Raw genomic sequence first — 25659 nt, 5'->3', positions numbered from 1 at the left:
GAGTGCACAGACTTGTTTTAGTTCAGGTATATTTTCTGGCTCTAAAAAAAATAAATACACATTTGGACTCTGGGCAAGAAAATGTTCAGTGTAAATTGTGTCCAAATTAAATAGATTTAAATGTGTTAACCTTTCTTCATAACTAAAATATTCCATTCTTTTTTTAATGTTGTAGTCTGTCTCTGCACTCTTTCTAGTGCATAAAATAACCTTCTTTAGAACATATTCACCATGGTGAATATAGACTGACATTATAAAAGGAGACCAACTGAAGTGTAGGTATATGATGTCATAATGAGACACCAGGAAGCTAGGGATGAGTCGGTGTGCATCAGAACACAGAAGAGGCATAATTTCTCTGATCACACGGCACCACGAGAAACAGGTATTGTGACAAAATGTCGGTAGAATTGATAGGATATATGTGGTTTAAAATAATTGGGGGTGACCATTCTTATGTGTCATGAGCAGCACTAGAGGAATCATGTCTGCCTGCTGTGGGCAATACAAAATCAGGCAAATACCGTATTTACTCGAATCTAATGCGCACCTCAATTTTTGAAACCTGGAAGTTGAAAAATGTTTTTGCTGGCAAATGTAATGGGCATTTATACAAGAAGATACAACTATACAGCATTGTCCTACAGTGAAAATGTTTATACCATAGTATTTTTTGTTAAGCTCTCTTTCAGGAACAAAATTTGCCTGTGTGAATTTGTCTCTTTGAATTCATCAGTTTGAATTCGTCTGTTGAATTTGTCTGTTGAATTAGTCTGTTTGAATTTGTCTGAATTTGTCTGAATTCATCTTTTTGAATTCACCAGTTTTAATTCGCCTGTCTGAATTTGCCGGAAAAATAAAAATTTTGCCCCGAATGTAATGTGCCATCGAATCTAAGGCACATTCAAATTTTGGAAACTTTACTTTCTAAAAAAGGTGTGCATTAGATTCAAATAAATACGGTAATAATCATATTTAGCTGCATCACACTCTAACGCACTGTCTGACACCTCTGAGTAGACTTATGCCCAGTAGGATTACATTGTTCAGTCAAATCGTTTTTCCAAAACTTTTCATTGTGTTTGGGACCTCTGACTTTTATCCATGTGACATTCCTGCGTGGCCATACACGGTTCATGAAAAAAAATCTGGGGAAACATTCATAAAAGAAAATGGGGAAAAAAGGTGCCTATTAGTGTGCTGCAAAACAGAAAAGGCTACAGTATTTCCTAGAATTAGGCTAAGCAGTATCAGCCATTTTTGCTATGCCAATGTTAAGTTGTCAACTTGTCATAATTAGATTATTATATCATTATTTTAAAAAAAGGGAGAGAATGCTTGTAATGAGGATTAAATGTCTTTCCTTTGCAATCTTGTGTTAATGAATAATGAGAAGCAGCCACAGCAAGAGTAATTTTAAGGAAATGATAGGAAAATGTCAGTGGGCAGCTGAATCAATCCTTCCATCCCGAGAAGAGCAAAGCTTTCCTAAACTGTAGTCTCCGTAATTACCCTTTAGTGTGGGGACACTGCCCTAGAAGCGGGAGTCATTGAATCTGAAAAAAGAGAATACAAATCTTAAAAACATTAAAGGGTTGAATGGATGAGCAGATCATCAGTTACCCACTCACATTTTCCTTTGTGAAAAATCTACTTTTTTAAAACTATATCAGACCTGCTGCTGCTCTCCCCTTTTTAAAATGTCTTCCATTGTAGTGGGTTTGCACTGTTGTCGTGTGGTGCCTGTTACCTATGCAGACACAGTTGTTAGTAGGTGATGATAGGGCTAGATGTCATCATCTGCCAGGTGAGATCCAACTGGCCACTCACCTCTCCCTTCAAAAATGTTTCAAAATGTGTGAATTCTAAAATCTAGCAGTAAATTAAAAAAAATTAAAATAATTATTTAAAATTAATTAAATCTCTGCCAATGTAGTAGGGAGACACTGATGAGACACTGTTTTTTCCACACTGAATGACGGCCACTGATGCCAAAGACAGATTGGATGTGTGGGAAACTTTTGTTTTTGGAAGGGTTGAGTGGGTGTCCAATTGGCCATGGCCACTCACTTTTTCTGAGAAAAGTAAGTGACCATCTTTGAGTGTCCTATCAGTTTCTCCCAACTATATTGGCAGAGGCAGCACGTGTAGCCATATTTCAAGGCTCAGCTATGCAGGGTGTTTTAAAAATGGGGAGCCACAGCAGCAGCAGGAGTAATTTAATTTTAAATTATTATTTTCAAAAAAATTGTATTCACAGCTAGATTTTAAAATACTTTTACAAATTTTAAAACAAATTTGAAGTGAGAGGTGAGTGGCCAACTGCATCTCAGATTATGACATCTGAAGTACAGAGAAGGATTAAAATCCCATGGGGCCCTAGGCAGGTTATCAGTTTGGGACTTCATTCATTCTTCTCATATGGATGGTTAATGGGGCCAAAAAAATGTATGGCTCTAACCCTTGGGCCCTAGGCTACTTTCACCTTATGGTTAATCCTGCTCTGCTCAAATAATAAATTGAAGAGCAGGGTAACTCAACTTGGGGAGATTGAGGAAGATTATTTGCTACATCAGTTGTCATTTGTGAGTGTTGGAGAATTAGAATGTTCCCTGTAACAAAAAATACTCAATTTGGACAGTGGATAGTGTATATGAAAATAACCTCTGGGCAATATTAGTAAGGGGGTACACTGACAATAATCCACTCAGCAACAAATGTATAAGTGCTCAACCATGTAGGACACTCCTCCCCAAAGTCCAAACGATCTCCAAAATACAATACACATGGGAGCATGTCATGGATTCTCTAGGCTATTTGTTGCTGCTCCTTCAATACTTCACTAGTCCTGAGTGTTGTGATAGTGCTATTGCTGTGTAGAGTTTCCCAATATAATGGAAGCAACCAGTCGTATTGGTTAGTAGATCAACTGAACTAGGCCACACTCAGCTTTTTATGTACAGACCTCCAGAATGGGGTCTCCATTGGAAAAAATACAAGCCCCTCCCCAGTGCCTCTGTGTCTGAGAGATAATTGAGTCCAAAGTAGGATAACTCAATTATCTCTCAGGTACAGGAAGTAAGGCAAAATCACATTAAAATAACCCCAAAACATATCAATAATATACAGGAACCCCACAAAAGTAATATCCCTGAATAGCTCGGATCTGAGCGCCCAAATTGTCCAAATAGCTCTCAAATCCCTCCGGTAGAACTGAATGGCCATTCAGGTGAAGTCTTGACCAGTTGACCACTCAGCAATAGCCCAGAATAGTTCCACAGAATCAGAGGCAAGGACTCTCCTTTCAGGGGTTCCCATACAAACACAGACGAACACTCCCCTTGGCTCTTAGGGAGCGAATGCTGCCCCTGTTCAGTAGCTCCTTACTTCCGAACGTCGTTCTTCTAGCGGGTCGGGTAGTTGAACAGGTAACGGAAAAGTTTCCCCAGGGTTTGCGAGCTCGCGTAGCTGACACAGAGATCCATGCAGTCGACGACCATGTACCGCTGCCTGCGTTTGGGAGGCAAAATGGCCTCCATTCCCGAGAGCACATTTGTTCATATATACGAATGGCGGCCACCCAGGGAAAGCACTTGAGATGATTGTTCATTTGTGGTTAACAGCAGGGTTGGTCGGTGATTATGATGTTGTAACAAGGGGGACCATATATTCTGTTTGGTAGCTGAACAGAAAGGAACGGATAGTCGAACACAAGGGAAACAAATATCTTGTAGTGACTCCATTTGACTACAGGGGGATTTTGTACAAAATAAAAAAAACGGGAACTCGTACGAGGAGTCCTATCTCCCGTGACAGAGCACTACATAAAAAAATACTCTATATTAAAAATATATATATATTTATTTAAAATTATGTTAAAAACTACACTTATTTTCCATAGAAATAACAAGTACCAATACCACTTAATACAAATATGACAAATATATAAAAATTTATTTAAAAATTACATATTGCTATAGAAAATTGGGGACATCCATCTACAGTAGCACGCCAAAATAAACAGACTGCATTAGTGAAATATACATAACCCACAGAGACAGTAAAAGCAGTAATTTAATGCAAGAAACGAGCATTCGGTGTGTAAAAACATCCCCAGAGTTTCTATAAACAGCCTTTTTCAAGCTGCTGGGCAAACAGAAAGAAAGCTGGTCACACACTCTTCTTCTCATCCCAGTATCTTACAGTGTCCTTACTAGGAGGCAAATAACATTAACATAGGTAAGCAGGTCATTTCAGAGGCATTAATAGACTTATGGCTGCTTGCTGACTCACTTTCTCCCCTTAAGCTTACCAAGACCAATCTGCAGAGGCTAACCTCAGCTGTGTTGGGGTTTCCTACCGCTGCTGCTGGGGATAGTAGTTTTGACAATATGTTACATTCAATTTGCAAATCTTTCTCAACCAGAATGCATCTGTTTCAAATCACGGACCGTGTTAACATAGATGGAAGCTAGCGTTTCCAAAATTCTTTCTAACATGTCTAAAGTGGAATTCTACCATGTGCTGACTTTGTCATAGATGGTGTGTGGGAAGCCCTATTGTTTCTTGCATGGCTGTTAGGAGCACTTAATAAGTCTGTAGTGAAGTGCACTGACTGACCTACAGTCTCAGCCAGCTGCTCCTTCAATATTAGCATAAAGGAGCAGTCTAGTGATGGACTTGCTGAACGTGAATCACGATGGAAGTACTTATTGTGGTGCAAGGGCCTATAACTGTTGCTAAAGTGCTTCCCTTTTATCATGGAAAATAAACTCCCCCTACAGCGATCATTTGGTCATTCAGAAGGGTGATTTTGTTAGTCTACTGTTTTGACATGCCTGTAGTACGACATTCAACAAAATGTTCAAGAGTGGATGGATGGACACATTCTTGGGATGATAACAGGGAGTTTGCCTGCCCTAGCACCTAGTGTTAATGTGCACAAGATCCCCCTCTTCTGCCTAAGGGTGGTAGTAGTTGAGGAGGTATTATTATAAAAGTATAACTCTTCAATTGAATTCCCAAGTCTAGCTGATGGCAAAGGCCGGATTAACATAGGGGCTGATACTATTCTTCACATGCTCTTGCTTAACTACTGAAACTTAAAAACGATGTAGGGGAACAAAACTGGTGTGGACTGGCTGACAATAAAATTAGTTAATGTAAAGGTGACTTTGCGAACCATGTAAATGCTCTTGCTGCTTCAGTCTCTCTAACAATGTAACCTTTCTTCTACATTTTCTGCATACACCTTTTCTTTGCCCAAGACTGTATAACAGGAGCTTCAGCTTGCTAGTAAGAAGGTTAGGAGAGGAGTGGACCTGCGACTGTTGGGGGACACTTCTTAGAAAGAGTAGAGTTAGCGCATCCTTAGACACATTTATGCCAAGCTCAGGGTGCTTTCTGCATGGTATGCCTTTTGTTGGCAAGCCTGCATGATTGGCAGGTAGTCTGATGGGCATTGATGCCAGACTGACCATCTATTTCTTTGTGCAGATGCGCACCCTACTGGGTGTTCTCTGCCATAGTCCCCGACCTGGCTCAGCACTGCGCCCGATCCAAACATAGAGGCATCTGTGTGGATGAGAAAATGTTTATTTGGATTAGGAGCAGGCAGGACGGATGCCTTCACAAGGGCTCTCTTAAGTTCTTGAAACGCTTGCTCGCACTCTGGGGTTCAGTGAGGAGCTTACCTATGGCGCTGTAATTGGGAACAAATTTCCTGTAATAACCGGCCATTCTTAAAAAGGCCATAATTTGGGTTTTGGTGCGTGGGAGAGGCCAGTTGGAACCAGCCTCAATATTGGCTGGTTCAGGTTTTTGTTTCCCATACCTCACTCGGTTTCCCAGGTATTGCACTTCTGCCATACCTATGTGGCACTTGCTGGGCTTCAGCGTTAACCCTGTCTTAATCCTGTTTTATCCAATACAGCCTCTACATGTATCAGATGCTCCTCCCAAGTTTCGCTGTATACAGCGATGTCATCCAGGTATGTGCAAGCATAATCCTGGAGGCCATCTAACAGCCTGTCCACCATCCTTTGGAAAGTGGCCGGGGTATTCTTCATTCCGCATGGCATTACCTGAAATTGGTATTGGGGATAGTATCTACCGCTAACAGAATCTCCTGTAGTCCATGCAAAACTGGGTGATTCCGTCGTGTTTTGGGACTAGGACTGGCAGGGAGACCCAAGGACTCTTAGACGGTTTAATTACTCCCAGTTGGAGCATCTCATGGATCTCATGCCTCATATTCTCCCGAATCGCCTCTGGTATTCTGTACGGGGTTTGCCACAGAGGTTGTTGGTCTGGAGTTTCTACCCTATGGGTGGTTAGTGGGGTGAATCCAGTCCCCTAACTAGACCTCAGCTATGGACACTGTCTGAACTCCAAAATCTTAAGAGTTTGGAGCACAGATAATGGCTACATCTTCCGTCCGCCCATGGTAGGGCTTCAGCATGTTAACATGTAACATGCTTCAGACTCCTTCCCCAGAGCATGGACCGATAACATAGGCAGTGTTATATTTCTGTTCCACTACCTGAGCAGCCTATAGCCTGTCATGTTGGACAGGTTTCAAAACCTTCTGACCGACTTGAAAGCTACGGCTCCTGGCTCCTCGATCATACCAGGTGTGATGGTGCTCCTGGGCCACCCGGAGGTTCCCACATACTACTTGGGTTCCTCCAGTCCGTCCTGAAGCTCCAACACGTAGGAAATGATGGGGGTCCCTTCCTGGTCTACTTCTCCCTCCCAGTGTTCCCTCACCAGGTCCAGGGGTCCTCTTACCCTCTGTCCGAATAATAATTTGAACAGAGAGAAACCTGTAGTCAAATGATAAAATGTATTAAAAACCATCTTTCAGTCCCTTACTTTATGCGTTTCACCTGGGTTTTTCATTACCTAACGCTTTTCGCCCGGGTTTGGGCTTCATGATGATGATGGGGGTCCCTTCCTGGTCTACTTCTCCCTCCCAGTATTCCCTCACCTGGTCTATGGGTCCTCTTACCCTCTCCGAATAATAATTTGAACAGAGAGAAACCTGTTGACAAATGATAAAATGTATTAAAAACCAGCTTTCCGTCGCTTACTTTATGCGTTTCACACGGGTTTTCCCTTACCTAACGCGTTTTGCCCGGGTTTGGGCTTCATGATGATGATGGGGGTCCCTTCCTGGTCTACTTCTCCCTCCCAGTGTTCCCTCACCAGCTCTAGGGGTCCTCTTACACTCTGTCCGAATAATAATTTGAACAGAGAGAAACCTGTAGACAAATGATAAAATGTATTAAAAAACAGCTTTCAGTCCCTTACTTTATGCGTTTCGCCCGGGTTTTCTCTTACCTAATGTCGTCCAGGTTTGGGCTTTATGATGACGATGGGGGTCCCTTCCTGGTCTACTTCTCCCTCCCAGTGTTCCCTCACCAGGTCTAGGGGTCCTCTTACCCTCTGTCGGAATAATAATTTGAACAGAGAGAAACCTGTAGACAAATGATAAAATGTATTAAAAACCAGCTTTCAGTCCCTTACTTTATGCGTTTCACCCGGGTTTTCCCTTACCTAACGCGTTTCGCCCGGGTTTGGGCTTTATCAGAAGTATCTGATGAAGCCCAAACCCAGGCGAAACGCGTTAGGTAAGGGACTGAAAGCTGTTTTTTAATACATTTTATCATTTGTGGTAAATAAATATTACTATTTTTTTTAAAGCCCTTTTTGGTTTTAAACTTTCTTCTTGGTGCAACTGGACTCCTGCTTATACTATATATCCTTTGGTGGGGATTATACCACCACAAGCCATCAACACCAGAGCAAGTTATTGCTCTGGAAATCGTAAGTAGGATACCTGCTTCTTTTTTAATACATATTATCTTAACATACTATACTATTGGATTTTTTATTCTGTTTTTTCACATATACAGATGCCCAAGACAGCTTTTATCCATATATCCTTAGATGGGTATTATACCGTCCAGTCGTTATACAGCAGAGCTCTTAGTAGCTCTGCAAATTGTGAGTTAGCCTTTCATCTGGTTATACATTTAAAAGTGTGCTAAAATTATTTACCTGATATACTGCACTATTATTTTGCTCTGTTTTTATCTCTTTTGAGGGTCGTACAATTTGCTTCATTATCAGGATTACTTATTTGCATGTATAAAACATTATTTCAGTATATCCACTCGTTGGCGCGGTCTACCATTTTGTTTTCTTTCTGTGATATGCCTCTGGTTTAATGGCATATCGGGCCAGCAGAACTTGTTTCACTCTAGCATAGTTCTGTAGGTCAGTATCTGGCATGGCTCAGTAAGCATCTGCAGTTTTTTCCGTTAACTTCCCCGGTAGGAGAGCAACCCAGTCTGTGATAGCAATGTCGTGTAACAGGCATAGATGTTCAAAATCATGCAGAAATTTGTCTATGTCCTCAACCGATTCTGCAAAGGTCTTGAGGGCATTGTAGGGAATCTTGGGCTTTTGTTCGGGAACTACCGAGCTGAGAGGGGATACTTCCAATGCCCGACGTTTGGTTAGTTGTAGCTGGTTCATCCAATCCCCTTTCACCAAAAGATAAGTTTGCACCTCCAAAATAGTTCGGGACACAATTTCTTCGGATGGGTTCCCTCTGTAATAAGCAAGGCGAATCCTCATCTCCTTTTCCAGCTCTGTCTCATGGTCCATCGGCATAATAGCCACGTTGTTAAGTCTGTCATCCTCCATGAGGGCTGTGATTAATGCTGCTTTAGATCTGTTGCTGGCCACTTGCCCATGTGCTTCCAGCAACTCTTTGAGGGTTTTCCGCTTTAAAGTCGTTTAATTCATCAATCTGTTCAGCTGTTTGTTCGGCTAGTGAACGCTGGTTCCGTTCGGCTGGTAAGAACCATCCCAATGCTGCCATCAGATGTAGTGGACCCTGGGTAACCCAACTGGTTATTTCCGCTAATTCCTTCTCTCAGCCAGACTGGAACCATTAAACCATACAGACATCCATTCCCCCAGTAACCACACGAAACATAGTTCTGGGAGTTAACTGATTTAATTCAGGCCACACCCCGTTTTCTTGCACAGACCCCTAACTAGGGTCTACAACAAAATAATACAGGGTTTTCATTCCCAGGATCCTATGTGCCTGAGAGATAATTTCATGAGAAAAAACTATAATTCAATTATACACAAAATATACAGAACCCCAAAAGTAATCCCCACCATAACTAGGAACCCCACAAAAGTCATATCCCCGGATAGCCCTGATCTGAGTGTATAACATATCCAAATATCACTCAGATCAGTTTGGTGAAACTGGAATGCCACCGGGGTAAAGTTTTGACCGGCCAGACAAGAGGAGATAGCCCAAAACAGTTCCAGGGAAATAGGTGTTCTGGTCGGTCTCTGTTCGGGGGTTCCTGTGCGAACACCATGCAAGGGATTCTCCTAATTTCAGGGTATGAATGCCCCTCCTGTTCGGTAGTTCCCATTAACCGAACGTCGCTTGCATAGTTGGTGGGAAGTAGAACGGGCAGCGGTCTAATCTTTACCAGGGTTCGTGCGAGTGCCTAACCGAAAATAGTTCCAGGCACTCGATGACCAAGTGCCGCTGCCCACATTCGGGAGACAAAATGGCCGCCACTCCTTTGTTGACGTGCATTTGGCTAAACGAAATGGCGGCCACGCAGGCGAAGCATTCATTAATTACTTCCCTTGTGGTTTCACTCTTAAGTTGCTGCTGTGAACATACAGGGATGGTCCTCGTTTGGGAGATGAATTGAGGGTGTTCGTATACCATAACTCCCGAACGGAAAAAGGCCAAACAGACGAAATTGGCGGTAGGTTCACAACAGGGAAACCACCATTCTTACTATGCACACATAAAGCCACTAGAATAGTGTACATAGATTGAAATGAATTCTCTTACCACTCATGTACATGTATTCTGTTATTAAATAAATATATTATATTTTACGTCACTGGTGTAAGCATAGATTATTAACTTGTTATAGTAGTCACAAATTGAGGTGGTACTCGGTTGCACAGAATCATATTCAGTGCCAGTGAACATGCTGCTTGCCCTAGGGCTTTCACTTCTTTATCCCTCAGTAATACAAGCCTGTAGTGTCTTTACAAATGTTGGAAAGATAGTTGTAGGAACCGCACTCAATCCCTTTAGCAGCCACCGGTGCTCTGGAGCAGGACCAGCAATCCCAACACGTCAAGTAAAAAAATAAATATCCAGGCACTCAAGTGTGAAAGCCGCAGGCAGATTTTAATGGAGCAAAAAGAGCAGCAAAGTTTCGACCTTCACAGAGGTCGAAACGTTGCTGCTCTTTTGCTCCATTAAAATATGCCTGCGGCTTTCACACTTGAGTGCTTGGATATTTATTTTTTTACTTTACTTATGTTGTGTCATACTGACATCAGTGATATGAACTGATTACTTCCTCGACCCACAATTTGAACTTAACAGATAATAATAATACTATAACTGGTGAGTTACTTAATCATAGGTAGGAGATCATGCTACAACTGATTCCATTAAATGAGGCAAATCTACTGCATATTGAGATGGACTTAGACAAGGAATCGAGTGCACAGCATGTGCAGAAAATAATGGTCTGCTGCCTCTCCTCTCTAGACTTTCCTCATGTAATTTCTCCTGCGACAGACCTATAGAAATTTCTGTAGTTACGGGGGAATGAGCAATACCATCACCAGATTTATCACCACCACCAAGAGACATTGGGGACACAACTTAGGTATTCTTCTCTGCTTTTCAGTAACAGTTGTCTCTAGTGGCACTGACAAAGCCTCTGCTGAGCTCATAAAAACACATAAAAACCATAAAACACAGAAGCTGTAACGCGTTAACTATCTGTGGTAGAAGATGCCATACCAGTGGAAGAAGCAGCAGACATTATTGGGAAGATGGTGGTCTTCTTCATGGCCCCAGCTGACTCTAATGCTGTAACTACAGATTTTTGAGACACCAATTGGAGCATTAAAAGGCCGAGAAAATACATTTGCCTCCTGGGTTATGAATTAGTCAACAGACATGCTAATCCCACTATCCTGAGGCTGAATACTTCTACTAGTGTTGTTAGTGGAGGGGGTGGTGATGGCAGTGGTGGCTACAGTTGCAAAGTGTCAGGAGTCCTCATGGTCAAGTAAGAGGTGTTAAGACTCTGATAGGCGCCTTGGCACTACTGCTGATGATGCATTCGGGAACACAACATCTATTCCTACCATTGCCAAATTTATATGGGGATTTGGAGAGTGCATCTTATTATTATAATAACTTAAGTATATGAATGTGTAAAAAAATTGAAAAATACATGTTTGTGGAGACAAATTAGTTGCTGTTTGGTGGATTTATACTACTAAAATTATTGTAGAAAAACAAAGTGCACTGTGCGATTAAAGGCGCTTAAGTATTTATAAAACCAATAGTTATACAGTTGCAGCTACAACACATGTGTAAGTTCCTCCAACTTAACACACAATTATGCCGCAAAAGAAGTAAACTAGGTGGAATACACTCTTAGTAAACCCAGTGGAGCGCTAATGTTTGAATATACACTTACTCCTTTTATTAAAGGGGAAAACTTGGATGCTGAAGAAATAAAGCTGAAGCAAGATAAAGTGACAAAATATAGTGCAATATGTTTGGGATAGTGGGAGTGGTTTAAGGTGTGTATAAAACGCACTCACATGGAGCAGAGCCCTATCCTTGTAGTGTTCTAATATCATTACTTTCTTTGGTAACTGGTAAATAGCCTTCAACACCACATTTGTATCACTGTTCTGTTTTTTGTTGTGTTTTTTTTTTTTTTTTTTCCTCTTTCATTTTGACTGAAAAATGTTTACACCTTTACCATATTTTGCAAAGACTTCTACTGGTGACATTCCTACTTGGTGTATGGTGATTTTCAAATGCAGTCAATGCAAGGATTTTATAAAATATCTATGTTAATGAATTAGCCATATTTATTTATATACTGGCTACAAAGTTAAATGACCACTATAGTGCCAGGAAAACAAACTTGTTTTCCTGGCACTATAGGGTCTTTAGGTCATCTTCACCCTCAGGGTCCCACTCTCACCGGGTTGAAGGGGTTAAACTCTAACCTTTCTCCAGCACCGGGCTCCCTCTTCTGACGTCAGCAGCAAGAGCCACGAGCACATTCAAACATTTCTCAATGCTTTCCTATGGACGTCAGCATCGTCTCACTGTGATTTTCACAGTGACAAGCGCGGAAGCGCCTCTAGCGGCTGTCAATGACACAGCCACTAGAGGCTGGATTACCCATATGTAAACATAGCAGTTTCTCTGAAACTGCTATGTTTACAGCTGCAGGGTTAACCCTAGATGGACCTGGCACCCAGACCACTTCATTGAGCTGAAGTGGTCTGGGTGCCTATAGTGGTCCTTTAAATAAAGACAAACTAAAAAAACTGTAGCAAATTTTTCACAGACTACTACAGGGATAGGCAACCTTTGGCACTCCAGATGTTGTGGACTACATCCCCCATAATGCTCTTACACCCATAATGCTGGCAAAGCATCATGGGAGGTGTAGTCCAAAACATCTGGAGTGCCAAAGGTTGCCTGTGCCTGGACTAGATATATATTTCCTTGTGTAAATCAACCACATAATGTTTCTGTTCTGTTTCTGTTCTCTGTTTCAGGTTCCTCATCAAGCAGCAGGCATAGTGAAAACGAATGCCTTCCTTATTTACCTCTTGTCTTATTCACAGATGTAGATAGCTATAGCTATAGAATGGGGACTATAAAACTCTTATTTGCACTGGGAGCCTTGAAAGGTGAGATATATAATCTACTACTGCATTAAAATGTATTTTCTCTTGTATTTAGTTGTAATGGCCGAATGTGTCTTGTATTAATACGTCATAGAGCAAATTGAAATCCAGGTGAAAAAATATATAATATTCAAAACATGTAAATCAACTGAGGGGATAGTTAGTTCTTCCGCTGCCATGTTTAAGAATTTCTGTTTCAATTCCCAGCAAAATAAACTCAGATTTTCATTGTTCCAAAGTATAGCAATGCATGGTGGTAGAGACATATACCACCAGTGCTGGATTAAGAGCATGTTGGGCCTGGTGCTGACTAATATAATGGGCTTAATTACAAAATCTTATGTACATGGAACTAAAAGGGTCAAACTTTCCGTGTTTCTTGAATCTGGCAGAGGTGGTGCTGGAGAGATGCTTGCAGGATACATGTAAAGTCTACATTCCCTATGTCATTCTCTCTCTTCCATCTATCAACCCATTCTATCTGTCCATCTTACGTGCCCCACAGGTCTCATCTACTCTCTCTCACTTATGACTCTGTCTTTTAATTCTTTCTCCTCTCCTCCCCGTCATGCTAGTAGGCAGAAGCTTGCTCGTTGTATGCAGTCGGAGAGAGAGAAAGAGGTGGTTGTAGTGAGTGTAGCAGAAAAAGGGGACATGCCCCACCGCCACATAATGACAGGGATGCTGGGCTGTGAGAGAGTTAGAAGTACCAAAAGCAAAATTATTTGCTTCTCTGCATACCTCTTAAGTTACCATTATCCATTCCCTCTGCAAATGTATATATATATATATATATATATATGTATATATATATATGTATATATATATATATATATATATATACACCTATATATATATATATATATATATATATATATATATATATATATACCAATTTATTAGGTTTAATGGCCTGTTTGAATGGAGTGCTGCAGAATTATAACATAATTATAGCATTGAATTCTGAACCTGAGACAATGACCCCATTTGCTCAGCACCTTGCTAACAAACTAAGGCAAGCGCCAAGTGTATAATTTCATATCGTTCATACCACATTCCATTCTTCTGCGGTTGATAACTGATTAACATCAAACTTTCAGGGCATAGCTGGATCTAGTAAACACCGCATGGACCTTTTTGGTTAAATAGCCATCTGACTATAAGGCTCAACTGTTTTCCTACTGTAGTTCAGCCTGTAAAAATAAAAGCAAGCTTGGCAATATAAATCTCTTCATTTCTGGTGTTGTATTTTCCACAAAATGCAATGTTGTTTTGGTTGTGAATTTTATTAAATAATCTAATGTATTGTGTTTAGGAATAGAAATTTATAAGGCAATAAAAGCTTTTGAGATGTATCAAAATACTGGAGAGTGGTTATGGTGCTTGGAGTGTTACTTTAATATAAATTAACAGTTTGTTCATATAAGTTATGCATGGTCATACAAGCTAGTGGAAAAATGATCCCACGGTTCAAAATATGCCTTTTGAATTACCCTAGGATGTCTTCTTTAAGAAATGGTATGCCTTTGTGGGGTAGTTGGAATAATCAACCTACTTTAAAAACTCCAAAGTGGGGTATGGACCCATCGTTAAAATTCAAAGTTTGAAAAAACTTAAATGGCTGTGTCTCAAATGTGCCCTTCAACGTCCACATATACCTAACAAAGGTATATATGGGGGTATTGCTGTGCTTAGACGACATCGCTAAGCAACATATGAAGTATTATAAATAGAGATGTCCCGAACAGTTCGCTGTTCGAGTTTTCCACGGCGGGGGGGGGGGGGGGTTGTCAAAGTTTACTCAATGATATGGGGGGGGACCTACTGTCCTCCCCCCAGCCCCCACCCCTGAGCGGTGGGTGGGGGCCCTAAAAAAAACAATAGGGGGGAACTTCTGTCCCCCCCGGCCCCCACCCCTGAGTGGTGGGTGGGGGCCCTAAATACTAAGAAGGGGGGGACCTAAGGTCCTCCCCCCCTGGCCCCCACCCCTGAGCGGCGGGTGGGGGCCCTAAATATTAAAAAGGGGGGACCTAAGGTCCTCCCCCCTGGCCCCCACCCCTGAGCGGCGGGTGGGGGCCCTAAATACTAAAAAGGGGGGGGACCTAAGGTCCTCCCCCTGGCCCCCACCCCTGAGCGGCAGGTGGGGGCCCTAAATACCAATAAGGGGGGGACCTAATGTCCTCCCCCTGGCCTCCACCCCTGAGCGGCGGGTGTGGGGCCCTAAATACTAAAAGGGGGGGACACCTAAGGTCCTCCCCCCTGGCCCCCACCCCTGAGCGGCAGGTGGGGGCCCTAAATAAAATATGCCCCCCCAGGTGACTAGGGGTCCCCAAACCCCTAGTCACCCACTCCCCCCCAAAAAAATTAACCCCCTACCTGCCCCCCTCACCCTAAAAATAATGAGGGGGGGACCTTTAACTAATTACCTGTAAAAAAAAAAAAAAACTTACCATTCGATGTTTTCTTTCTTCTAAATCTTCTTTTTTCAGCCCCAAAAAAGGCCAAATAAAAAACCATAATAACCGACGCAATAAAAAAAAAACGAGCGCAAAAAATAATCCATGTTCACCCGGCGAGGGCTCTGCGCAGACTGAGCTCTGCGGGGCGGGGAAAGGCTTATAAAGCCTTGCCCCGCCCTGCAATTAGGCTCAGAGCACTCTGATTGGTGGGTTTAAGCCATCCAATCAGAGTGCTCTGACAGGTAAATGAAGAGACTGACAGGTAAGTCTCTACATTTACCTGTCACAGCACTCTGATTGGTTGGTTTGAAATTGAGTGCTCTGTGTCATTTTACACAGCGTGGGAAAGTTCTTTGGAATTTTCCCACGCTGTGTAATTTGACTCATAACTCTCTGAGTCCCTCCCCTCATTATCTTTATGGCCCCCACCTGCCGCCCAGGGGTGGGGGCTGGGGGGGGAGGACAGTAGGTCCCCCTCATTATCTTTATGGCCCCCACCCACCGCTCAAGGGTGGACTTTTAAGGGTAGTTGGAATAAGCAGCCTGCTAAAATATTTCAAAATAGAACACGGACCCATCAAAACCATCTATGAAAATGCACACTTAAAAATCTGAAATTGACAGGTCTGTTTTACAGTACTGTAACTTCACAAAATAGTGTCTAGGTCTAGGTCATACACTGGGCATATTGTTTTACTCAGAAGAGGTAACTGAGCATACTTAGGGGGACTTTATGACAGTGGCACTTATCAAATGTATAAAATAACCAGCAAAATTGCAACATGTATGTACAAAATTATTATTTTTTTTATCACCACAAAATTTTAATTAAATTGGCGAAAAAATGGTGGCACGTTAAGCTATGATATATGCCTAATAAGATACCCTGGAGTGTCTGCTTCTTCAAATGGATGGCCATTGTGGAGTTATTTGAACAGTCAAACTACTATAATGCCACAAAATCAGACATCTATGAAAATGCTACCTATAGAAACTGAAATAGCATGGTCTCCTATCTGGCATTGTAGCTTCACAGAATAGTGGCAAAGTCATACAATAGGGGTATTATTGTACGCAGCAGATGTAGCTGAACGCACTATGGGTTTCTGTAAAGGAATAGCACACACCAGCTTTACAAAATTCACATAACAAAAACTGTGTTATATCTGTATATGCCAAAATAGAGAAAAAACACAATTCTACTCCAATATTTAGCAGAGATTGGCAGTGAAATGGCTATGTAAAATGTGTCAAAATAACCTTCAGTAAATAGCCTGTGATGTCTACTTTATATAAATATATACTTTTGTGTGGCAATTTTGTTTTCTGTGATGGGTATTAAACTTCCAAGACAAACATACAAACTTCTCAAATTGTTTCACATTGAAATGTTATTTTAGTCCTTGTAGTTTGTGACCTGTAAACTGAAATCCTACACATATTATGTACTCTAAATCAAGACACATAAATGAATTAATGTTTTTATTGCCAAAACTTGAGGGAAGAGTGAAATTGTCCAAAGTTTGTCTGGTGCTTTTTTTTTTATCAAAAAATACAAATTACTCACTTCTAAATTTGAATTTAAATGCATGTTTGTGCCCTGATGTGCTTAAGCAGTCTTATGCTTCAGTTATGTCACCTCTTTTAGGATCTTGTACAGTTTAGTCTGCCATGTATGAATGCGCATGTGGGTAACCAGAAGTCCAACTAAGTTAAATAAAAAGTAAAAATACCTTTTTCTGTTCAACTGCAGAAAAGCTGTGAGTATCAGGGAGGGTAAGGAGCGCATCGTCATTTAGATAGGGTACTGGATAGACATCAGGACACATATTTTTTACATACAGTATCTCTGAATAGTGCTCTGTACAGGAAATTGCGCTTTTGTTATCCCTTCATATGCTAGCTATGCGTCCAGTATTAAAAATAAATGTTATGTATGAGTTAACGCATTATTATTTCTTTTTTCTTTAAATGTTTATATGGAAAGTAGATAGATCAAGTGTTTTTGTTTCAGCTGTTTTGTTATATTGTTGCTTTCTGTGTTTCAGTGGTTCTTATGCAAAACATCCATGTATCGCAAACACCTAAAGTAGTGACAGAAAATGGCAGGACAGTTACTTTGCAATGTGGCTACACCCTCAGAAACACAGATATGCCAAAATATGGGTGGTACCGTTGGAGCAGACATATGATATCTGGACAAGAGGTATCTAATGTCAGTGAGTCTTTCTCAGGCAGAGTGTCCAAAGTCAGTCCTGATGATTTCATCATCAAAAGAATAGCAGATATTCACCTGCACAGCGTGGATGTTTCGGACACAGGCGTATATTTTTGTGAAATTTATCTACATACCATCAACATTAAAATGACAGGTCACGGACATGGAACATTCCTGCTTGTGACAGGTAAGATAAATAAATAAAGATTAATAAATCAATGATTTTCACTTAATCCAGTGCTTTGTTAATCGTCCATTAGAAAGCATTAGATCATAGTTTATATTTATTTACATTTTTTTTATTTGACAATTTTTTTTGAGTTTCAAAGAAAACAAATAAACATAGACCATACAATGTTAGCAATGTAACAACTCAATTAGGATAGAGGAACATGTATACATCTGCCTGAATAAAAATTAAAAGCTAAAAGTGGGTACAAATAAAAGGGGGTGGCAGTGAGAGAAACCATTGATACTGGTGGCATATATAACAGGCATGATTGTTTTGTTTTTTCCTTACAACCTATGAAATAGCATAATATCTAAACAATAATTCAAGATTTTCCTAGTCTTGACGTCAGAAAATATAGATTTTATTAAAGACAGGAGGCGAGTATTATGCATTAACTTTCTTTACTTAACTCCAGCAGCAAAGACATTTTTTCAATAAAGTTTAGTGAATAAAAAAGGTAAAACAACAGATTAACTGAAATGGAACGCCAATCAGCATCCAGCATAGTCCATATTGTGAATGATCCCCCAATATTCTCCCTCTTTCAAGCTGCGAATGTAGAAGAAGTGTCTAGTAGAGTAACTCCAAGGATAGAATGACGAAACTCCAAACAGGATTAAGCTGAAATATAAATAACAGGGTGGGTTAATGGGAGGGATAATACTCGCCTCCTGTCTTTAACCCCTTAAGGACCAAACTTCTGGAATAAAAGGGAATCATGACATGTCACACACATTTTCTGATGTCAAGACTAGGAAAATCTTGAATTTTATAACAAGACAGGAGGCTCGTATTATGCATGTTCAAAGCTATGTAGTTATAATATAACATGCATCAGAAGTTATTATAATATTATTTTTGAAACATGCTGGCTAGGTCTAAAATAAAACTGTTTAAATGTAGATTCTGAAGACCAATCTGCCGTTTTTAACAGATCTGATAAAGAGCCTCCTGCTTGAAACACTTTAGTAGTCATAGCTCCTCTTGATGAGTGAGCTCCAAACATTGAAATATTAATACCTGCCATAGACATAGTTTGTCGTACCCATCTAGCTAAAGATGTAGAGGAGACAGGCAGAACAGGTTTACGAAAAGAGATTAGTAATTGCAAGAAATTTGAATTTCTAATCAAAGAGGTTTTATACTCATATGTTTGAAGACAACTAACAACACATAGAAGAGGATGGTCAGAAAATTAAGGATAGAATACAGTACGGAGATTAGTTTTGGTACGTCTAACAATAAAAAATTAACACCATCAGGAGTATATTGTCTATTATTTAAGTCTAAAGCCTTAACGTCAGAAACTCTTTTGAAAGAGATGAGACATAGTAATGTGGTAAGGTTAAACGAAAGCAATTTTAAGGATAATGAGTCATTGGCACCCCATGATTTTATCAACTGGAGTACCAGAGTAACATCCCAGGTGGAATTATATTTAGGGCATGGAGGACGTTTAAATCTGATACCCTTCATAAGTCTGCAGACTAGAGGATGTTTACCCACAGGGAAAAATTCAATAGGGTCGTGATTCCCTGAGATAGCAGATCTATAGACATTAATGGTGCGATAAGCTTTCCCTGAGTCAAAAGAGGCTGACAAAAAATTTAGAATGTTTGCTAAATCTGAATGTAAGGGATCCACTGAATGTCCCATGCACCAATTAAGCCAAATTTTCCAGGCTGATCTGTAATTTGCACGGGTTCCCGGTGCCCATGCTTCTAAGAGAATGTTTCTAGTAGTGTTTGAAAATTCACTATGAGATTCGAATGACCCGAAATGAGAGATGCAATCATGGGTAGCTGGCCCAACAGCACTAGAGGATGAAAATTTCCCTCCGGATCGCGAAGAGAATCCTGACGCATCTGTATGAGTCGTGGGTAGTCTATTAGCATGCTGAGAAGCTGAGGGAACCATGGTTGTGATGGCCAGAGAGGGGTTATAACCACTAAGGTCGATTTCTGGGACCATGCTTTCAGAAGTACCCGGGATATCATCGTAAACGGGGGAAAAGCATAATTGATTCCGTCTTTCCAACATTGGAGGAAAGCATCTTGATCTACTGCTTCTGGATCCGAATGCCAACTGAAATTTTTTTCTAGTTGGCGATTGAGCCGTGATGCAAAGAGGTTGTATTGAAATGGACCCCACAGAGCAAGTAGTCGTTGGAAGATGTTGGGATCCAACATCCAGTCGCTGTAATCCACTAGGAAGCGGGAATTCCAATCTGCTACTGTATTGGAAAGGCCGGGAAGGTATTCTGCTCGTAACGTTATGTTTCGATCGAGGCAAAAATTCCATAATTCTTTGGCAATGTCGGCCAGTTGCTTGGATTTTGTACCTCCTAAGCGATTTATATATTGGACTGCTGATATGTTGTCCATCTTGAGAAGGATACAACAATGGGATTTGTGTTTTGCAAAACTGCGTAGAGCGAAAAACCCTGCCATGAGTTCCAGGCAGTTATATGCATATTCGTCTCTTCTAGAGACCATTTGCCTCCTGTGGAATTGCCTCCACAATGGGCTCCCCAGCCTAATCGACTTGCGTCAGATTCTATAGTTAGGTCTCGGAATGACGTGAAAATGGCTTTCCCGTTCCAAATTTGAACGTGATCTAACCACCAGGATAGTTCTGTTCTTGTCTCTGAAGTTAGAGAAATCTCGTCTGAATAGAGGAGACCGTTGCGTAGATGTTCTCTTTTCAATCTTTGAAGAGCCCGATAATGAAGGGGGGCTGGAAAGATAGCCTGGATCAAGGCTGATAAAAGTCCTACAATCCGTGCTAAAGACCTGATGGAAATGAATTCCTTCTTTAGAACTGACCTGATCTCTTTTCGAATTGTTTTCAATTTCCATGATGGAAGGCTGAGAGTGGCTAAATTGGAATTCACTAGAAATCCTAAAAATTCTATCTCCTGAGAGGGAGTTAAAATCGATTTTTCGTAATTTATTACAAAGCCAAGGCTTGTTAACAGATTCAATGTCCATTGAGAATGTAGTTGAAGAGTTTGTACACTCTGTGACATAATCAATATGTTGTCTAGATAGATTATCATTCTTACTCCCCTGCTTCGAAGTAGGGATATTACTGGTTTGAGTAATTTGGTGAAACACCAGGATGCAGAGGATAAACCAAATGGCAATGATTTGAATTGCCATTTCTTTCCTTGCCATAGGAACTGTAAATATTTCTGACATGAGTGGTGGATAGGTACCGTGAGGTATGCATCCTTCAAATCTATTTTGATCAACCAGTCGTTGAACATCAATAGGTCTTTGAGGTAATAAATTCCCTCCATTTTTGAAATTGTTTAAGTATTTCAAGTTTATGACTGGTCTGTGACCAGAATCTTTCTTTTTCACCAAGAATAAATTGCTTATGAAGCCTGGGCTGCTCATGGGCCACTGTATGATGGCATTTTTTGAGCATAAACTTAATATTTCTTGATGCAGCAGGGCCTTGTCTTGGGTCGAAAAATTTATCGGGAAAGGCATGTTTCTTTGGACGGGGCATGAAATAAAATCTATTTTGTAACCTAGAACCGTGTCTAGTATCCAAGAATCGTTTGTAATCTGACTCCAGACATGGAAAAAACAAGTGAGTCTGCCCCCTAACCCTACCAGGGAAAAAAGGGGGGTTGTCGTACTCACCGGATGAAGATCTGAAGCGAGACATTCCTCGATGGCCTCTTGATCTCCAAGGTCTGCCACATAGTGGAAAGAAATGAGTTGATTGTTGGGTGTCATAAGAGTGGGTTGAAAGGTGTTCCTTGGAACCTGTCTATGCTGAAAGGAACGGCTGGAAGAATGGTTCCTTCCTCTTCCAGCCCTTCCGAAAACCTTAGGGTTGAAAACTTTCCTCAGGAATGACTGAGCCTTATCAAGGGAACTAAATAGATTGACATATTTATTTATGTCTTTAATAAAGGATTCTCCGAATAGGAGACCTTCCGCAGCTGGACCAGGTTCGGAAGTGGCTAAGTTTTGACAGTTGAGGGTCAATTTTCATTAAAATAGACCTGCGGCGTTCGCTGGTCAGCGCTGCGTTAGCATTCCCCAAAAAGCATATAATGCGTTGGGTCCAGCCTCTCAAAGTATCAATGCTGGGAGGATTCCCAGAAGCTGCCGCATGTTCCAAAGTTTCAAACATTTTTGTCACAGGACCAGAAATGTCCATTAATTTATCTTGACAAGATTTTAGTGATCTGTCAAGACCTTTATTTGGGTTCTTCCCTAATTTTGTTAAAAATTGCACAATAGTAGGATCTAGATCAGGGGTCTGTGCGACTTTCTTTGACAAGGTCAGTCTAGGGCATTCAGCTCTTAGTTTATTTCTAGTCGCTTGGTCAAGGGGTTTCCTCAACCAGTATTCAAGATATTTAGCTACATGAGCCATAGGGACCCATTCGGCTGACCTGGGGTGTTTAATATGGTCTGTGTCGAATAATGGTATACCATTAAAATCCAAAATAATATTTTCATCATCAGATTTAGAGATAAGCTCAGGTGTCTCTGAGATATATGAATAATTTGAGGCAGAATCAGAGTCAGATTTTTAAGATGATTCACTATCTGAGAAGGGTTTATAGGAATCAGGTTTGCTCCTGTGAATGGCCTTCCGAGCTCGTTTATCTTCCTCACGAGCAGAGGGTCTTTTGAGTGATTTATTACACTCTTCAGTTTTGCGTGAGACATGCATTGTGTTCTTGTCTTGGTCCTTCCCTATCTTAAGTGGCTTAGAGCCATTAGGGGATTCTGCAGGACCGTCAAAGCAATGTTTGCGTTTCTGGGTGGCCTTCCCAGACCTCCTAAAACCTTGAGCTAGGTTTCGTTCAGACTCCACAGATGACCAGAACTGGTCTGAAGGAGTATTAATTAAATGAGTCTTCTCACTGGATTTTTTGTTATTTATGGCTTGAGCCACAGACTTTGCAATTGCTTCTTGCATAGAAGACATTGCAGTATAAATTGCAGAGGAAACTGACTTTTGAACGGATAAATCCACAATATTTTGTAAAGAATCCTCAGTGAGCATTTCACAGTCATGAGAAACACCAGGTTTTGGTGATTCAATTTTTCTAATCTCTTTAGAATTCATAATTTTCAAAATTGCAACAAATAGCAATTGTATCTAGTATTCGTAGACTAGTTAAATAATAAAATGTTGCCAATTATGAGGGGAAATCCTGACAGGAAAATCAAATAGTTCAAATTGTAATAATAATTACCAGTAAAGAGTAACAAGTTGTGAAGAAAAATGCTGTCCTGAGGTAAAGTGGGTGGGAAAGTTTGCTGAGGACCAACTAACTGGTATTCCCGCCCATAAAACGTCATCAATGTATGAGGGACTAACTGACAGAAAAAACGCGCGTGCAGCGGTTCGCATAAAACAGCCGAAATGACTGAACAGTGAATTAACCGTTCGTATACAAAAACCCCGCGAACGCGAGAATAATAAAATAATACGAAAGGTAAATGGGTGCAATTCGTGTGAAAACTAACGAATGTGATTCATAGAAATACTGACCTAACAGATCAAAGACAAAACTACCGAACGCGGACGAACCGTGACTTCATTTTCAGACAGAATACATGAAAGACAGTGCACCAAATATAAATATATATATTTTTAAACAATAAGAAAACATAGAATTACTTCAGAAAAGTATATATTCCAAATGAATAAACACATATGTCAACATATAACCAAACTAGAAGGTATGTATAGAAAACAGTAGCATAAGTGAATATATATGATACTTATCTCTACTGGAGTAGCAAATAAAGAGGGAGAATATTGGGGGATCATTCACTATATGCAGTGGCGTACATACCGGGGTCGCAGGGGTCGCGGCTGCGACCGGGCCCGGCCCACCAGGGGGCCCGGCCGCCCTGCGACCCCGGTATGTATGTCACTGGGCCAGCCTCTTCTCCTGGGGGGCCCAAGAGCCGGCCACCTCAGGGCCCCCCGAGGCTGGCCCTGCTGTCACCCGGCTGGCCGGTCCTGCAGGCGCGCGAGGGAGCACTGTCTCCTAGGTGCTTCCTCTTCAGCTCCCTCGCGCACCGCACTGATACCGGAGCCGGAAGATGACGTCATCTTCCGGCTCCGGTATCAGTGCGGCGCGCGAGGGAGCTGAAGAGGAAGCACACAGGAGACAGTGCTCCCTCGCGCGCCCGCAGGACCGGCCAGCCTGACTGCTCGCCGGGTGACCGGCCCCCCAGGAGCCCAGCAGCACCACTGGACCCCAGGGAATCCCCTCAGCTCTCCCACAGGTAAGGAGGCTGGGGGGATTTAAAAAAAATATGTGTTTGTGAGTGTTAGTGTATGTTAGTGTGTGTTTGTGAGTGTGTGTGTATGTTAGTGTGTGTTTGTGAGTGTGAGTGTGTGTTAGTGAGTGTGTTAGTGTGTGTTAGTGTGTGTTTGTGAGTGTGAGTGTGTGTTTGTGAGTGTGAGTGTATGTTAGTGTGTGTGAGTGTATGTTAGTGTGTGTGAGTGTATGTTAGTGTGTGTGAGTGTGTGTTAGTGAGTGTGTTAGTGTGTGTGAGTGTATGTTAGTGTGTGTTTGTGAGTGTGTGTGAATGTATGTTAGTGTGTGTTTGTATGTTAGTGTGTGTTTGTGAGTGTTAGTGTGTGTGAGTGTATGTTAGTGTGTGTGAGTGTATGTTAGTGTGTGTGAGTGTGTTAGAGTGTGTTATAGTGTGAGTGTGTTAGTGTATGTTAGTGTGTGTTTTTGAGTGTGTGTTAGTGTTAGATTGTGTGTGTTAGTGTGTGTGTGAGTGTGTTAGTCTTAGAGTGTGTGTGTGAGTGTATGTTAATGTGTGTGTGTGTGTGTTAGAGTGTGTGTTAGTGTGTGTGTCTGTTACTGAGTATGTTTGTGTGCATCTGTTAGTGAGTGTGTATGTATGTCTGTCACTGAGTGTGTGTCTGTCAGTAAATGTGTGCGTCTGTTCATGAGAGTGTGTGTGTCTTAAGCACTTACCTTTCTCCAGCGCCGGACTCCCTTGGCGCTGGGAATCTCTCCGCCCCGATCCGCCTCTCAGCTCCGAATGCGCATGCGTGGCAAGAGCCACGCGCGCATTCAAACCGCCCATAGGAAAGCATTATTCAATGCTTTCCTATGGACGTTCAGCGTCTTGAATCGCAGAAAATCCTCTAGCGGCTGTCAATGAGACAGCTGCTAGAGGCTGGATTAACCCTCAGTGAAACATAGCCGTTTCTCTGAAACGGCTATGTTTTCAGCTGCAGGGTTAAAACTAGAGACCTGGCACCCAGACCACTTCATTGAGCTGATGTGATCTGGGTGTCTGTAGTGGTCCTTTAAGTGTATGTGTTTATGCATGCACTGGCGTACATACCGCGGTCACACAGGTCGCAGCCCTGCGACCCGGTGCCCGCCGCCATGTGTTGCGGCCCCAGCCCGCACAGAGTAAGCGCGCGGGGGGGCCCACGGATCAGTTTTCGCACCGGGGCCCCATGGGTTGTGTGTACGCCACTGACTATATGGACTATGCTGGATGCTGATTGGCTACCAACGTTCCATTTCAGTTACTCTGTTGTTTTACCTTTTTTTATTCACTAAACTTTATTGAAAAAATGTCTTTGCTGCTGGAGTTAAGTAAAGAAAGTTAATGCATAATACGAGCCTGTCTTGTTATAAAATCTGAAAATACAGCACCCAAATTATCCTGAGTTGTTTTTTAAATGAACTTGTAGGTTTAGTCAGCTCTCACGACAACTTCATCTTCCCCACATCGAAGGAGTCTTGACCCCACAGAAACTCATCCCACTGATACTGTTTTTTTACCATGGCCTTGTTCTGGTGTATTTGGCAGTGTCCATAAGCTCATATGAGGGATATTTGCTGGGTCAGATCCTGGTACGTAGGAATATTGGGGGGACTTTCACGCTCAAGCAATAAATGTGGTTCAATGCTGCTCTATTTC

General features: G+C 41.5%; 1 protein-coding gene across 4 annotated transcripts in view; it reads left to right on the top strand.

The window, feature by feature from the left end:
* Positions 1 to 335: 335 nt before the first annotated feature.
* Positions 336 to 25659, top strand: part of LOC134568777 (uncharacterized) — a 52708-nt gene continuing 27384 nt past the window's right edge. Inside the window, exons 1-3 of one of the 4 annotated variants that reach the window (XM_063427442.1) lie at positions 336 to 385; positions 12673 to 12807; positions 17312 to 17668. In XM_063427442.1, the coding sequence (XP_063283512.1) occupies positions 12765 to 12807; positions 17312 to 17668 (400 nt within the window). In that variant the 5' untranslated portion in view covers positions 336 to 385; positions 12673 to 12764. The other 3 variants (XR_010084058.1, XM_063427440.1, XM_063427441.1) reach the window with 3 other exon arrangements.

The sequence above is a fragment of the Pelobates fuscus genome, chromosome 7 (genome assembly GCF_036172605.1).
Source record: "Pelobates fuscus isolate aPelFus1 chromosome 7, aPelFus1.pri, whole genome shotgun sequence".
NCBI lineage: Eukaryota > Metazoa > Chordata > Amphibia > Anura > Pelobatidae > Pelobates > Pelobates fuscus.
The sequence above is the reverse complement of the archived record's forward strand: the minus strand, read 5'-3'. Positions and strand labels throughout refer to the sequence as shown.